At 43.2% G+C, this 15,651-nt stretch overlaps 1 protein-coding gene across 5 annotated transcripts in view; it reads left to right on the top strand.

Moving 5' to 3' along the window:
- Osbpl10 (oxysterol binding protein like 10) overlaps window positions 1-15,651 on the top strand; it is a 254,574-nt gene that overhangs the window by 177,946 nt on the left and 60,977 nt on the right. For all 5 annotated transcript variants that reach the window (XM_070006482.1, XM_070006481.1, XM_070006483.1 and 2 more), the window contains one exon: window positions 14,292-14,502. In XM_070006482.1, the coding sequence (XP_069862583.1) occupies window positions 14,292-14,502 (211 nt within the window). The remainder of the gene's footprint in view (window positions 1-14,291; window positions 14,503-15,651) is intronic.

Below are 15,651 nucleotides of genomic sequence, written 5' to 3'. Positions count from 1 at the left end.
AATTGAAGGGTCTTTTATTCTAAAAGCCAGGACTGGCTGAGGGTGTAGTTCAGAAGAGTGCTTGACTGACATTGGTAAAGTACTGGGTTTGATACCCAGCAATACACATACCTCTCCCACTCCCCAACCAATTTAAAGCTTGGTCTGCTTTGTTTGGAATTAACAGCTTTTGTACAATACAACCATTAAAAAGAAGTCTTTGTTTGCTCTAGTGCTGAATTAACAAAGAACCACAAACTAGGAATTCAAAATCCTTTATCTTGCAGTTTAAAAGGCATTGATGGCTAGTCATCAAATTGTTGGCCAACTTGTTTGGATTCAAAGTTTAGTTAAACACCTCTGATGTGTCTATGAAGGTGTTTCCAGAGACCACTAGATCATGAGGCAATTGGGAGTAGCAGAACTGTGGAAGGAGGAGTGGCTGAAGTAAGTTGCTGGCATGTACCTTGGCAGGGTAGATCTTGGCCTGCCCCTTCCTGTTACTTCTTTCTGCTTTTCCTTGCTGTCATGAGGTGAGCAGCTCTGATCCACCATGCCCATCTACTACAATGTTCTGCAGACCCAGAGACAATGGAGTCAATGAAGCATAGAATCTATGAGCCATCTAAATCTTTCTTGTTTTATTTTTATGAGATAATTCTTACTGATAAGAAGTGACCCTAGCCTGATTAATTCAGGCAAGAAAGCTAAAGTGAAGTCATCAGCAGGATTAGTGTCTCTCTCTCTCCCAGAATAAAAAAAGATGGATTTTTTTACCTGCACTCGTAAATGGTCCTCTTCACCTTCTCTCCAAGCTATGGTGCCTGCTGCAAATTCCTGGCTTTATGAAGGGTATTGGTCATATTGGAATAGGACTCATTCTAATTTGGTGACCTCTGGAATGAACTTGTCTTCCATGGAGTAGAGTCATATTATCTCAGAACTGGGTTAGCACTTTAATGTAAGAGTTCGAGAACAATTCATCCCATAACATTTGTGTTTTTCACCATTTTGAGAATGGTTAGCGAGGTGCCACTGGCTCACATGTGTTAATCCTAGCTATTCAAGAGGCTGAGATCTAAGAATTGCTGTTCCAAACCAGCTTAGGCAACAGATCTAAGAGACTCTTTCCTCCAGTTAACCTCCAAAAAGCTGTGGCTCAAGTGGTAGAGCACTAGCCTTGAGCAAAAACCCCAAGAGTGTGAGGCTCTGAGTTTACCCTAGTGCCAGCACATCCTCAAACAAAAATAACCCAATCATCTTTATAATCTGAACTGTAGTACTAGCTGAGGCAGGAGGATTGTTTGAGTCCAGGGAGTCAAGGCCAGCCTGAGCAATATAGCAGTATCTAGTCTACATACATACATACATACAATTTAGAAAAGATAGTTTCAAATCTCCATGTCCCTATCAACAGCTTCAGCTCCCCTTAAAGGCAGAATCATTCCAGCCTTGCATCTCCACCTCTCTGAGTTATTCTGAAATAGATTGAAATCATCAGAGATGAGACTTGCTAAAGTATAAAAGGCTGTAAGAGTCTATAAAAAGGATGATCTTTGCAATTGTATGCCTTTGTGTGTGTGTATTAGAGGAATCACAATAATGCTGGGAATGTTACAGTGCTAGTCTCTAGGAGGTAGGGCTCTAGGTAATTTTTACTTCTTTCTTTTTGACTGGCTTTTTTTTTTTTTCTGTTTTGATTTTGTTGATAGAATGAGCCAGTGTTTTGTAATCAGAAAACAACACAACTAATTTCAAATGTTGAGGAAGGGTGACATGAGGAACAGTGGAAAGGCAGAAACATAGTTATTTTCTGAGGCAAGAGATAGTATTTTCCTTCTAGAATGTATGTCATAAACAAGAGGAAATGCAGACTCTTGCAGGTCTCTAAGCCATGAGCTGGTAAAAGAATGTACCAAGAAGAAAGAATAGAAATCAGAGTTTATTAGAACATTGCAGAGGGAAGCAGCAGGCTCCCAGCAATGAAGGAGTGTCACTGATGGACAAATGGGAGACTTGGGATAAGCTTTTATGGGGCTACTCAGAAATTCACTGATTTTTTTTTATAGGCTTTGCTGATTAGTTGTTTCTTCCTTGGAATGACTTGAATCTTACTTACACTTACTCCTTTCTCCTCATTCCACCTGTCTATTGGTATTTTGTTCTTGCCTTGCCTCCTTAAAGGGAACCTTGCTCCACACAAGTCCTAGTATTTAGGACCCTGAAATGCAACAGGACTCTCCTGAGTCCTGACTCAGGAGAATTGAAGATAAGTTATGCTTTGCCACTAAAGTAAAGCTGTAAAACCTCTTGGCTGGAGAGAAGAGAAGACTTGGCATCCACATATCTCCAAATCTCCCCCCGCCCCCCACTTCAGTGGCCATGCAGATAATCCCACTAGGAAACAGTGGGTCAAGGATACTGTTGTGATGGTGGATTGAGATTCAGGTACACAGATCTACTTGGGAAGGAAGTTTGAGCGTGCCAAATGGAAAGCCAAGGGCAAATCCAGCCCAGATTCTGGTAAGAGGGGAGAGACCCACCTGTGTGAACGAGTTAAGATGCTAAGATCGGGGCTGGGAAGGTGGCTCAGTGGTAGAGTGCTTGCCTTGCATGCTCAAGGCCCTGGCTTCGATTCCTCAGCACCACATAAGCAAAAAGAAAAAAGCCGGAAGTGGCGCTGTGGCTCAAGTGGTAGAGTGCTAGCCTTGAGCTGAAGAGCTGAGGGACAGCACCCAGGCCCAGAGTTCAGACCCCACAACCGGACCCCAAAAAAGATGCTAGGATGGAGGACTGTGAGGCCAGGGTACCCAGAGTCTATCCAGCACACACAAAACCCTAAATTCAACCCCAGTCCCAGAAAAAGGGATGGCACAAGAAAAAACAAAAATAAAACAAAAACCCCCAAATGAAACATGACCACTACTTGGAAGAATGCTTGCACATGATTAACAGACCAAACTTAAGAGTCTATAGAAAGAACTGCATACAAATTAAAGGTGATATGATAGTGAAAATTTACCAATTATAAGGAAAGGTTTGGACATCCAAGGCATTTAGAAGTCCAAATAAACATGGCCAGAAAAGAGCGTCTCTGTGTTCATTGTGGCTCAAATGCCAATGAAAGATTAAAAATTAGAGTTACATTTTACAATTGCTAACTGCTGGTTTTGCTTTTGTAAACTTGCTTGCGCTAGCACCAACCCCCTCCCTGGAAATAAGGAATTGGGTAAAAATCTCAAGAGTCCAGATGTTGGCCCCAGGACAAGGTCTGTGGTGGTAAATAAAGAACAAACAAGTGCGTGTTTTTTTAGTCCCTGTTTGGGAATTCCCCGAATGGGACCCGGAGATAACAACCCTCTGGCAGGGAGTACCTGACACATTCCAGACCACTTTCCCCGGGCCTGGGATTGGAGATAGTGGCCATCTGGCAACCACTTCGCCTAAATTACCCTAGAAGTACCCTCTAATTAGTTTAGAGCACAATAGCTCTAACCAATTATTAGCCTGACCAATTATTAGCCCCAGCCCTTCACCCCCCCCCCCCCCGCCTTGTACTGCACCAATCATTTTACAAAGAGTGTTACAAAATTTCCTGCGTGGCAAAGTGATTGTTGGTGTATATGGTGACCTTTAAACGGACCGATCAAGGGACGCTTTGTGTTATGCGTTAATCTTGTGGTTTTTGCCTTTAAAAAGGCTTGTAACCACTGCTCGGGGCTCTCTGCCTTCTCGAGGCAGAGAGTCCGTTTGCGCAAACGTCAAATAAACTCCTCTTGCTTGTTGCATCTCCCGGCCTGGAGTCTGAGTTTCTGGGGCGCCCTCCTGTCGACGAGAAAGTATTCTAGGGGACTAGGGTCTTTCACCAAGTCTACAGGACAAGAAAAGGGTACTGAAAACTGCCAGAGAAAAACATCAATTGACTTATAAAGGCAAACTCCTTAGAGTTACATCAAAACCTCTCAAGAAAAAACCTGAAAGCCAAGAAAGCATGGAATAGTATTTTTCAAGCCAACCAAGATTACTGTATTCAGCAAGATTATCCTTTAAAATTGATGGAGGAAAAGAAAAGTCCTTCCAAGATAAACCCAGATGAAAGCAATTCATGACCACTAAGCCAGCATGGCAGAAAGTACTTAAAGAATCCTACAAATCCTTAAAGAAAGAGAGCTCAAGAAAGAATAAATCTGGAAGTGGTGCTGTATGGCTCTGAGTGGTAGAGCGCTAACCTTGAGCAAAAAAGCTCTGGGACAGCACCCAAGCTCTGAGTTCACGTTCCTTGACTACTCCCCCACCCCCCACCTCCCCACCCCCCAAAAAAAGGACAGGAAGAATAAATTTCATGAGAGGAATAGGTGAACAAATGGAAAGAAGGAAAGAATCAAATGTTCAATTCAGTAAATTAAGATGAATAAGAGAAAAAAGAACAGTATTCTAATCAGGGAGGGAAAAGCACAATAGTAGGAATTACTCTCTTTTAAATGGTTTTAACTACTCTCCCATTAAAAGACTCAGTCTGGCTGAGTGGATTGAAATAAACAAGTTTTGCTTATTGTCTTGAAGAGACAAACTTCACAAAGATGCACATAGATTGAGAAGTAAAGGATGGAAAGCCATATACCAAGAAAATGGAAGCCAAAGCAACCAGGAGTAGCTATACTCATATTGACAAAAGACAAAAGACTTCAGATCAAAGTCAAGTATAGCAGTGTATTTCAGTAATTCTAGCTAGGTGGGAGGTACAGGCAGGAGAGTTTAAGGACAGCTTAGGCAAAGGTGTCAGCCAGACACGTCTCAAAAACAACTAATAGTAAGAATTGAGAAATGAGATTGCCTCAAATTAACAAGCTTCTGCCCGCAAAAGAAACAGCTGCCAGAGTGAAGAGACAGCCTACAGAGTTGGGAAAAATCTTGAAGAACTATTCATCTGGGGAAGCATCTGGAGGGGGATGGGAGCCGAGAGGATGATGAGGAGTGAACATGATTGACTTGCTTTATATTTCTTTCAGTGTGCATTGATGAAAATGTCACGATATGTAAACATTGATGTACATGTATGAAAGTGTCCTAGTGAAGGCCATTGTGTTGTATGCTTAATATGCACCATTAAAAAATTTAAGAACAAGTTAAATCTATGTGACCTTGTACAGTCACCTAGCTGCTCTGAGTTGAGGCTTTTCTCCTACTAAAGGAAAGAGCCCCAAACTTTGCCCAGAGCCATGAGGTTTGTGTGAGTGTTAGAATTTCACATTCCTTAAATGTCTTGGGAAGGACTTGTGTCTTAAGAGTTTGTAAAGACAAAGTTTACATTTTACATTTGTGCAGTGTGGGGGTGGGTGGTGAGGGACATTGATACAAAGCCTGGAGTGAAGAAATGACAGGTAGGGGACAGGTGTTAAGAAATGCAGAGGGCTCATCCCTCTCTAGGAGGCTTTTCTAATGTGTGTGTGTACAGCTTGGAATGCTGTGTTTGCCTCTGCTCTGGACAGCCTGGGCTGGTTTGTAAGCAGCACTGAGGACTCTGGTTAGGGCTTGGTGTACTACTGGTGGCTGAAATAGTTGTTCTGTGTCTAGATTATGCTGTCAGGCCTGTGTTCGCCTCCATCGCCTTACCTCCTCTGATAATCCCCTGCCACTAAGATGCTGACTTTATTTACATTATTGTTACTATAAAGGTGATGTACAGCGGGATTACAACTACATGAGATGGGTAATGAGTACAATTCCTTTCATACAGTGTTCCCTTCCCTCCCTCTCTCCCAGTCTCTACCTCCTGTCTCCACGCACAAGTTGTATAGTTTACTTTCATCCCTGTCCAGTGAGCTCCACTGCTACACTTTTTTCATCCTTTTCCCCTATAGTTCCCTCCCACCCTCCCAAAGATATACATGCAAATCCACCATACAGAAAGAAAAGACAGAATCATCAAAAACTAAAACTAAAAATTCCCTATCTTGTGTTTGTAGTTTCAATATATATGTGTGTATATATAAATATAAAGAGGCATGTAGGGATTGCGCCTTTGTGTTTCTCTCCTAAGAGTATCCTCTTTTGGTATGACTGTATGTGACTGTCTAGAATCCTGTATAGTTTATCCTATCCCACTGTATTTTAGATGTATTTTCCTGATGCTGAATTTCTTTCTTTTTTTTTTGTCAGTCCTGGGGCTTGAACTCTGGGCCTGGGTGCTGTTCCTCAGCTCTTCAGCTTAAGGCTAGCGCCCTACCTCTTGAGCCACAGCACAACTGATGGTTTTCTGAGTGATTTATTGTAGATAAGAGTCTCATGGACTTTCCTGCACAAGCTGGCTTTTGAACTGTGATCCTCAGATTCTGAGTAGCTAGGATTATAGGTGTGAGCCATCGGAGCCTGGCTATGGTGAATTTCTTAATGCCACTCACAGGACCTCCCAGGAGTTGGGGTAGACATTGAAAGCTGGTGTCATGGCTTAATATTTGGTAGTGATGAACCTCACTCGGTAATGACAATGTGAACCTCCTAAAGAAACTGTGTTGTATTCAGTGTCATACATCTGGAGACAATGAGTGCACCTCAACTGTCAACTGACTGGAAAGGAGAGTAGATTCTGTTGCCAGATAAAGTAAGGCATCTTCTAGCTGGCCAGGTAGATCTGCCTATGGAGCACACTTTGCTGTGAGAGAGGGACTTGGATGTGTGCACTTACATACTTTTAAAAGGCAGGCCTGAAAGCATAAAAAGTGACTTCAGGGCCAGAGGCTATGGCTCACACCTGTAATCCCAGCTACTAGGAAGGTAGTGATTGGAAGGATGAAGGTTTTGAGGCAATGGTGCTCAAAGTGTTAGTGAGCCCCTCATCTCAACCAATAATCCAGGTTTGGTGGCACCTGAATGGTATCACAACTACATGGGAGGGTGTAAAGTAGAGGGATCACAGGCTGAGGCTTGCCTCTGTCAAAAACAGAAAAGCATCTGAAAACTAAGCAAAAAAAGGGCTGGGGGCTTGGCTCAAGTGGGGTAGAATGCCTGTTTGGCAAGCATGAAGTCCTGAGTACTACTGGGAGATAACCAAGCAGATCAAAATAGCACCCCAACAGCGCTGAAATGAACTCGTCATTGGAGCCAGCACCTGTAAAATCAGACCAGGACCTGTGAACTAAAATTCATGTAGGATCTACATCTCCTACATAAAAGCCAAAATGTCCTCCATGCATGCAGAAGTCACCAGTTGTCTAGAAGATTGTCACAGCGTGGAACAAGCAGACATAATGATCTGAGCTATAACAGAAGGATAGGTTAGACAAGAGCAATGGGGAGATGCCAAGGGAGCCTAAAATAGAGACTTGTTGCTTGAGTGTCTACATGTGCTACAAGCTAAGCTTCTCTAGAACATTAAACACCTGATATGACTGGTAAGAAGGCCTGATAAGGCTAGAATCTTGAGGAGTCAAGATTAACCTTGTGCCCCCCTGAGCCTGATTCCCAGTGAAGAACAAAGCTTTGGTCCGACCCATGTGCAAGTTGCCTCTGGTTATATTATGTCATTATATTCTCATTGTACTTTAATTCCTCCCCCATGGGTTTTTCCTAGGTGATCATGGATAATCACACCTGTACTGACTCCTGAGATGGTGTCGTATTTCTTTCTTGAGTTTCCTGTCAATCACTCCTTATGGGCGGGTCCTGGGGCGGAACTTCAGTTTCCACAAAAGCCTGTGCTGGGTGTGTGTGATGGCCATTCTCAACTTCTCGTTCTGACCTAACCCATTTTTGCCTCTGGAAGTGCCTTTCTATATAAACTTCACAATACTAAGTAAACTTTGCTATCACTCCAGTTATGTCTGAAGTCTTGTCTGAAATCTCTCACTGAATGCCCAAGTGGAGACAGCTGTATTGACCTTTCACCCCTAGCTGTTTGGGAGCACAGCCAGGCCCCAGTACTGTTCCTCTTGAGGTATAGCAAAGTCCTGGGTTGTCCCAGAGGCTCTGTGGTCCATAAAACCGAAAATACCATGCTGGCCCTCTCCCCACAGAGAGTTGAGGAACTACTTAATGTTCAATTTCCCTCCTCTTCCTTTTACCTGTTTTTCTTCTGATTCAAAGTATAGGGTATTCCTTATTGTGGTGGCTTCTCCAGTCTCCTCTAGTGTCTTTTGTATGTTCTTCATTAGTAGCCCTGCCTGTGGGTGTCCACCATGACTGTGAAAGGTATGGTAAGGTCAGAGAATAAAAAGCTGGAAGTTTGAGCCAGGCTCAATGGCTCACACCTGTAATCCTAGCTCCTCAGGAGGCTGAGATCTGAGGAAAACCATTTAAAGCCAGCCAAGGAAAGAAAAAAAGTTGGTGTGGCACAAGTGGTAGAGTCCCAGCCTTGAAGTGATAAAGACAGTGCCCAGGCCTTGAGTTCAAAACAAATCTGGAAGTCTGGTTTGCAGTGCGGGGACTGGATTAGGATTAAGTCAGGATTCAGATTTAATAACTCACGCTGTCTGGAAGGTAAGAATTTTGAGGCAAAACATTCAAGGAATCTGTCTATTGATGACCTCTGTAGAAGCGTTGGTGGATGTTTCACGAAGTTCCTGTAAGGAGTCATATATGAGCAGTGTCTCCTAGAATATTAAAGTAATGTTGATGAGGTCAGTAAAGTAGTAAAGTCATATTAATGAAGACAATGAGCCCTTGGTGTGTATGAGATTTTAATTCTAGGAACATAGCTGTTGCTGCTGCTGCAGCTCCTCCTCTTCCTCCTCTTTCTCCTCCTCTTTCTTTTCTCCACCACCCCCTTCCCCCCCCCCCCCCCAGTTTAAACTATAGTTTTAAAGGACATTGTATAAGTAGAAAAGTGCCTAAGCTAACCACAGACCTACCTTCAGACCCAGAGGGAGAATGTAGAATTTCTCTAGACTGGGGAGAAATGCCAAGCCAAAGTTGGCGTCAGATTGTCTGGACTACCTCTGAGCAAGATAGATTGAGTTACTGAAGGCCCCAGGGGAGCCTGAGGGGTCTCTGCCAACCGAGACAAGCAGCTGTGGTTCCTCAATCGGGATTAGAAATCTCTGTTCAGGAAGTACTTTGCTCTGATCTCGTGAACATAATGATTGAATACATGGATGGATAACTATAATTGTTGCTATCAGCCTGTATCAGAACTGGACTCCTCAGATCCTAGAAACCTTGCATCAGAATTTGGCCGAAGTAGTGAAGACACAAGGCCCTGGTCCCTTTTCAGCCACTTTCACTTCTGTGTTAGAAAGATATAAACTCGTTCAGTGAGATGTTATATCATATTGGTTTTGCCTCTTGATTTCAGCTTCTTTAAGCCATGTGGCCACTGGATCCTGATAGCATTGATTTTTGTAGTGCCTAAGCCATTGTTTGTGCTGCCTGACATAGGCCCCAGTTTTTCCTTGTCTGTGAAGGTTAACTTCAACTATGTTTAATCTTTCACAGCCTCAGAGTAAATACTTGCAATCTCTTTGACATTGTTTGGGACCCATTTTGGTGCAGATGTGATAAGATGGAGAAGCCTGTGAATATGGAAGCTATATTCCAAGAAGAATGGGATTTTTTTTTTTTTTTTGGCTACTCCTGGGGCTTGAACTCAGGGCTTGGGCACTGTCCCTGAACTTCTTTTGCTCAAGGCTAGCACTCTACCATGTGAGCCACAGCACTACTTCTAGCTTTTCCTGTGTATGTGGTACTGAGGAATCAAACCCAGGGCTTCATGCATGCTAGGCAAACACTCTACCTCTAAGCCTCCTTCCCAGCTCTGGGATTGTTTTTAAACACAATGGATAGAGTCTTGGGGGATGCAGGTGTGGCTCTGAGTTGAAACATATAATTAAGAGGAGTGATTTAACTGAGTTGGCTGGTGGAAGGTGTGTCGTGCCTTCCTTCCTTGCTAATTCTCGAAAGGCGATGGGAGCTTTTAGAATTTTCTCCTGAAAGTTTTGGTGCTCATCATCTTTCAAGGCCCACCTTCATCTTTTGATGAAGGACCCTTCTTCATGCCTCCCGGTCTGGATATGTTGTGAGCAGTGAGCTGATAGCAGCTCCAGAGCCAGGAACCTTTCAAGGTTCCTCAGCCTTTAGGAGTCTGTTGGAGCTAATATAAATTGAAGGTCAGACGGCTGGGGTGTTGGCTTAGTTGTAGAGCACTTGCCTTGTATGTGTGAGGCCCAGGAGTCCATCCTCAGCACCATCAAAATAAAGTGAAGACAGTTTTGATAATGTCACTAAAACTAGTTCGTTTGTTTTTTTTGTGGGGGGATGATGGAGCTATGCACTTAGGGCTCATGCCTACAAGCCTAGCTACTAAGAAGGCTGAGATCTGAGGATTGAGGATTGAAGCCAGCCTGGGTAGGAAAGGCTGGGAGACTCTTGTCTTTAGTTAGCCAGCAAAAAGCCAGAAATAGAGATGTGGCTCAAGTGGTAGAGCACCAGCCATGAGGAGAAAAGCTAAGAGAGGGAGGGGAGAAAAATGAATCTGTAGGAAATAGCTTCTATGTGCCTATTTCTATGTTCCACCCATTTTATTTTTAGAGTTCAGTTTATCAGGAAAGATGACGTGTCTCACTATGACTAAGTCTGTCCCAATGACTTACTTAAGCGAGCACTGTTGGCACTTAGGCAGCAGTCCTCTGTGTTGGGTGGAACTAGGTCCAGGCGTGTGGGGCGTTTAGCCCCACACCCCTCCCATTCAGTGCCAGCAGTTCCCTGTGTCCTTGTAATTACCAGTTACTTCACTGTGATTTCCCCTTGCTTGTTGGAAAAGGCCACCTGCCTCTCACACAGGCCCTTGCTCCTGGTAAATACAAATGAGTTGCTTTGCAGAGGGGCTGACATGTGATCCTGTCTCTGGAGACTTAGGCCCCTGTGGCAATAGATAGGACATGCCACAGCCAATTTTTATGTTTTTATTACTTAAGATTTCCTTAAATAACATTTTATGCTTGTGAAATAAGTATCCTAAACTCTATGATTAGAATATAGTGACATCAATTTTTTTTTAAGTTAAAAATGAGCCTATAGGGCTGGGAAGGTAGCTCAGTAGTAGGAGTGCTTGTCTTGCATGCATGAGGCCCTGGGTTCGATTCCTCAGCAACACATAAGCAGAAAAAAAAAAAGCCAGAAGTGGTACTGTGGCTCAAGAGGTAGAGTGCTAGCTTTGAGCTGAAGAGCTGAAGGACAGCACCCAGGCCCAGAGTTTAGGCCCTACGACCAACAAAAAAACCAAAAACCAAAGAACATCTATTCTATGTAGTTAGTGACTTGATTTTGCACCTAAGCATGAATGTACATGAATGTACCATATATAATAGTAGAAAGATATAATGTATTGTATGGCTAGTCATCATAGCCCTCTTTTTGAACATGTCATTTACTATTTATTTCTTTTATGCTGATACTGGTGCTGGAACTCAGCCTCGTGCCCTTTCTTGGCTTTTTCTCAAGGTTCAAGTCTGGCACTCCTTGAGTCCCACCTTCTGACTTTTTGCTCGTTGAGTAGCTAGGATTACAGGCGTGAGCCCCTAGAGACGTCTGTATTATTTTACTAAGATAAAGTTTTATGGTAAGGAAATATAGAAAATGCTGACTACCACCAATAGTTTGAAAGCTGCTTTTTCCTAACTGTTAGCACTTACATATATAGCTGACTATCAAGGAATATTAGACATTTTATCTTGTTTGAAATTAAATTTTACTGGTTGGTAGTATTTCTTAGCAAGGCTGAACTGATTATACAAGTTATTGTCCTTTAATAAAATCTCAAGATTTGGAATACTAAAGCTGCACTTGCATATACCTAGTGGTATTGTGTTCATTGGACTTTGTGTTTTAGGTAAGTTCTTGTACTTAAGTGAGAGAACAGTGAGATTTGGTTGGTTCTCTCAGTAGGTAATCACTGTCTTCTGCTGTATCAGTGGGCTGCACAGGTGAGGGTCTCTGCTTACATATTAGCATAAATGGTAAGTAAGTTACAAGTTAAGCTGAAGGGAATAAATGCTTTGGAGAAAAGCTCAGGTTGGTGAGGAGGGTCAGAGTATAAGAGGTTGGACTAGAAGACTGATTTTCAATTAGTTTGGGAATCACTCTTGATAAGGCAGTTTTTAACAAAAATGGATAGAAGCAGAAATGGATTGAACCTCTCTTACATTATAGGTACTGTTTTTAGAGCCTGACTGCCTAGATAGCATTTCTGACCTGCAAAACCCAATGTCGACAGCTGCATTATGGTTGTAGACAGTAAAGTGAGGCTGTTGCCTACCCTGTTAATAAATGTGCAGTGTGTTTATTAACATTGACTCTGTGTGTGTGTGTGTGTGTGTGTGTGTGTGTGTGTGTGTGTGTGTGTGTGTGTGTGTGTGTGTGTGTGTGTGTGTGTGTGTGTGTGTGTGTGTGTGTGTGTGTGTGTGTGTGTGTGTGTGTGTGTGTGTGTGTGTGTGTTGTACTGAGGCTTAAACTTAGGGCCGGGGCACTTTAGCTTTTACTCAAGGTTGGTGCTCTTGCACTTGAGCCCCGTTTCCATCTTTGGCTCTTTGCTGGTTAATTGGAGATAAGAATCTCCCTGCTTTATTTTCCTTAGGCTGACTTTGAACCAGAGTCCTCAGATTTCAGCTTCCTGAGTAGCTAGGATTACAAGTATGAGCCACCAATGCTAGATGCCATGTAATTGGGATATATGGTCTACATGATGGGAAATGCCTGCATGAGACCCCTGTTGTGTACCTAACATATGCTAATAAACATTGTAAAAATTAATTTATTATCATGGTACTTGTCTTTGTAAATGGGATTGCAAGGGATGAGTTTTTTTGGAGGTGAGGGTATCAGGGCCTTTTGCTTACTAAAGTGCTCTCTATCACTTGAAGTATATCAGCCCTTTTTATTTTTGTTATTTTTTCAAATAGAGTCTCAATTTTTGCCTGGAGCTGGCCTGGACTCAGTTCATCTGTGTACGCTTCCTTGGTAGCTTGGATGACAGGATACATTAACTTTTTATTGGTTGGAATGGCATTGTGCAGACTGGCCTTGAACTATTGCCCTCCAAATTTTAGCCTTCCAAGTAGGTAGTATTACAGGAATAAAACATCAGGCCCAGCTTTTTTTTTTTTTTAAAGCAGTGACTGATATAAAATAGCAGGATTCTAAACCTCCCCCGCCCCCCCAAAAAAAAGGGAATAGAAAAAAAGAAAAAAAAAACATGGAGTAAGTTGGGGCCCAAGTTCAATGGTCCATGGAGAATTTTTGGTTATTACTTCTTTGTATCTGATAACACCATGATGGTGACAGACATTCTCTGGGGATGATAATGACAGAGATGATGCTTCATGTCCAAGACAGCTTTTGTGGAAATGCTAGAAGAACAGTGGACCAGAGCACAGAGAACAGGTGTCTGTCCAGTCTCCATGTCCGCTAGCCCTGACTTTGGACAGTTTGTTAAAGCTCCTTCTCTTTTCCAAATGACTGACTAGTTGCTAGAGGATGTGCAAAGCACTTTATGTACATCATCTTGTTTAATGTTATAAGTTGTAAAACACAAGGGGGATGAATTTCATAAGATGCCATTAAAGTCCTTTACTAGCTCCCCTTGGAATTTCTTTCTCCTTGATTAACCAATTCAAAGACAAAGCAACACTACTGTTTCATTTTATGATAAGCTTAAGAATTGAAGCCAGCCAGCACATAAAGTTATCTAATCTAGGTTTGTCTCAGTCTAACCTACAGAGTAGATGAGTGCTGGATTTACTACTCCTGGTTTTCCTTTTATTCCTGACATCTTGTAGGATGTTAGAGTGGTCAGTTCCAGTGCCATTCTGGGATGTGGGATGGCCTAGCCCTGGCTTCACTGTGATTTTACTGGAGGAAATGCTAGCTTTAGATTTGTGCTCCATCCTTTTATCTCGGAGTTGTGCTGCCAACAAGTAAAGGGCCACAGTAGTGAGGAATTCAGGTAGTATCTTTGCTTTGAGGGAGAGTCACAGCCACTGTTGTCTCAGATATCCTCCCATAATAAAAGAAAGTGTAGGTGTTATGGGAAGGTGCAGAGACTTCTGTGTTTCATGACTTTGCTATTGAGTTACCTTTTGCAGATCTGTAAAGTGGACCTGATTGTGGCTGTCACTTCTCATTTTTATTTTTTTGGTGGAATGTCTTTGCATAGATTGGCCCTGACAGTCACCTGGGCCTGCCCATCTCAGCAGAGGACCAGTGTGCAGTGAGTGTTCTCCATGATCACTCTCTGACTGCCCAGAGTTTCAGGGCTGGTGTGCCACCATTCTTTTGGCAAGAGATGCTGCACCTTCACCGATTTACCTTCTGTTGTTTTCTAGATGATGAACCAGGTGGAAGGGCAGCAGAAGAACCTTGTGCGTGCCATCGAGTCCCTGCCAGGCTCCGGCCCCCTCACTGCCTTGGATCAGGACCTGCTGCTCCTGAAAGCTACCTCCGCTGCCACCCTTAGCTGCCTTGGGGAGTGCCTCAGCCTGTTACAGCAGAGCGTGCGCCAGGCAGGTCCACCCAACCACAAGCCTGGTGCCTCAGGTAGGACCCCTGTCCCTCCTGGGCTTTGTGCTTAGGATGCGTGTTGCTTGGTCTGTGCATGCATGTGTCTGTCCCCCATTGCCTTCCTTCTTCCATTTTGTCTGTGTCTTTACCATCTATTCAAATACCCTTTACTCCAAGTGTGTCTGCATTGGACATATTTTTACTTTGCAGATGAGAAGTATATCATATAAAAAGTGCAGCATGTATAGACTCCTTCCACTAAACTTCACACTTGTCAGCATCGCTCTGTGCACTTCATTGCACTTATGACCTTTGCTCTCAGTCTTCTATCTTTGAGCCCATGGCTGTGCACCTTCTGTCCAGTGTTTCCCTGGTGTGTATCACTTTAGATGAGGAACTGCATATGACTTTCCCTCTCAGCCCTCTTGCCTTCTTCCCCCCAGGGCCTGTTACTACAGGCCCTGTGTGAGAGAGTTTATTGGGAATGTATGGCAAAAACATTGCTAGCTCTTTATCCAACAGCCAGAGACAGAACAGGTTTCCACTTACTTTTAAGATACTAAGATTTTGAACTCGGCATTATGCTTGCGAGGCAGAGGCCCTACCACTTGGTCCATACCCTTATCCTTGTCTACTTGTTTTAGGATCTCTGTGCTTTTGCCTAAGAGCAGGCCTCAGACTGTGATCCTCTCACCCATGCTGCTCCCATAGCTGGTAGTTCAAGTGTGAACCATCTTGCTGGAGAGGGTCTTGACAATCATTTGAGTTCCATTTGAACCAGATCCTCCCATCTTTGCTTCCTGAATAGCTGGGGACCTGTGCTACCATTCATGGTCTTTAGGAGCATGTTCTCAAAACATGCCTTAGTCTTTTTGGAGGAAGGCTTAATCAGTAAGCAGATAAAGAAGACTTAGTAAAAACTAAATTCAATAATAAAGGACAAAATAGCTTGGTATCGATGAGTCATACATAAAGTCATAAAGAAAATGTACTCCCGGCCTTTGTTGCCCAGGGTTTCCGTAGGTGCCTCTTAATTAAACGAGTGGGCAAGACAACCTAGGTTGTAAGAAACACAAATGAAAGCTGGTAACCAAAAGCTCATCATGCATGTAATCTTAGCTGCTCAGGAGGCTGAGACCCAAGGTTTCCAAGGTTTGAAGCCAGCCCGGGCAGACAAATCCAAGA

The sequence above is a fragment of the Dipodomys merriami genome, unplaced genomic scaffold, assembly GCF_024711535.1.
Source record: "Dipodomys merriami isolate MVZ:Mamm:240054 unplaced genomic scaffold, mDipMer1.0.p SCAF_7, whole genome shotgun sequence".
NCBI lineage: Eukaryota > Metazoa > Chordata > Mammalia > Rodentia > Heteromyidae > Dipodomys > Dipodomys merriami.
This window is presented reverse-complemented; position numbering and strand designations above follow the sequence as displayed.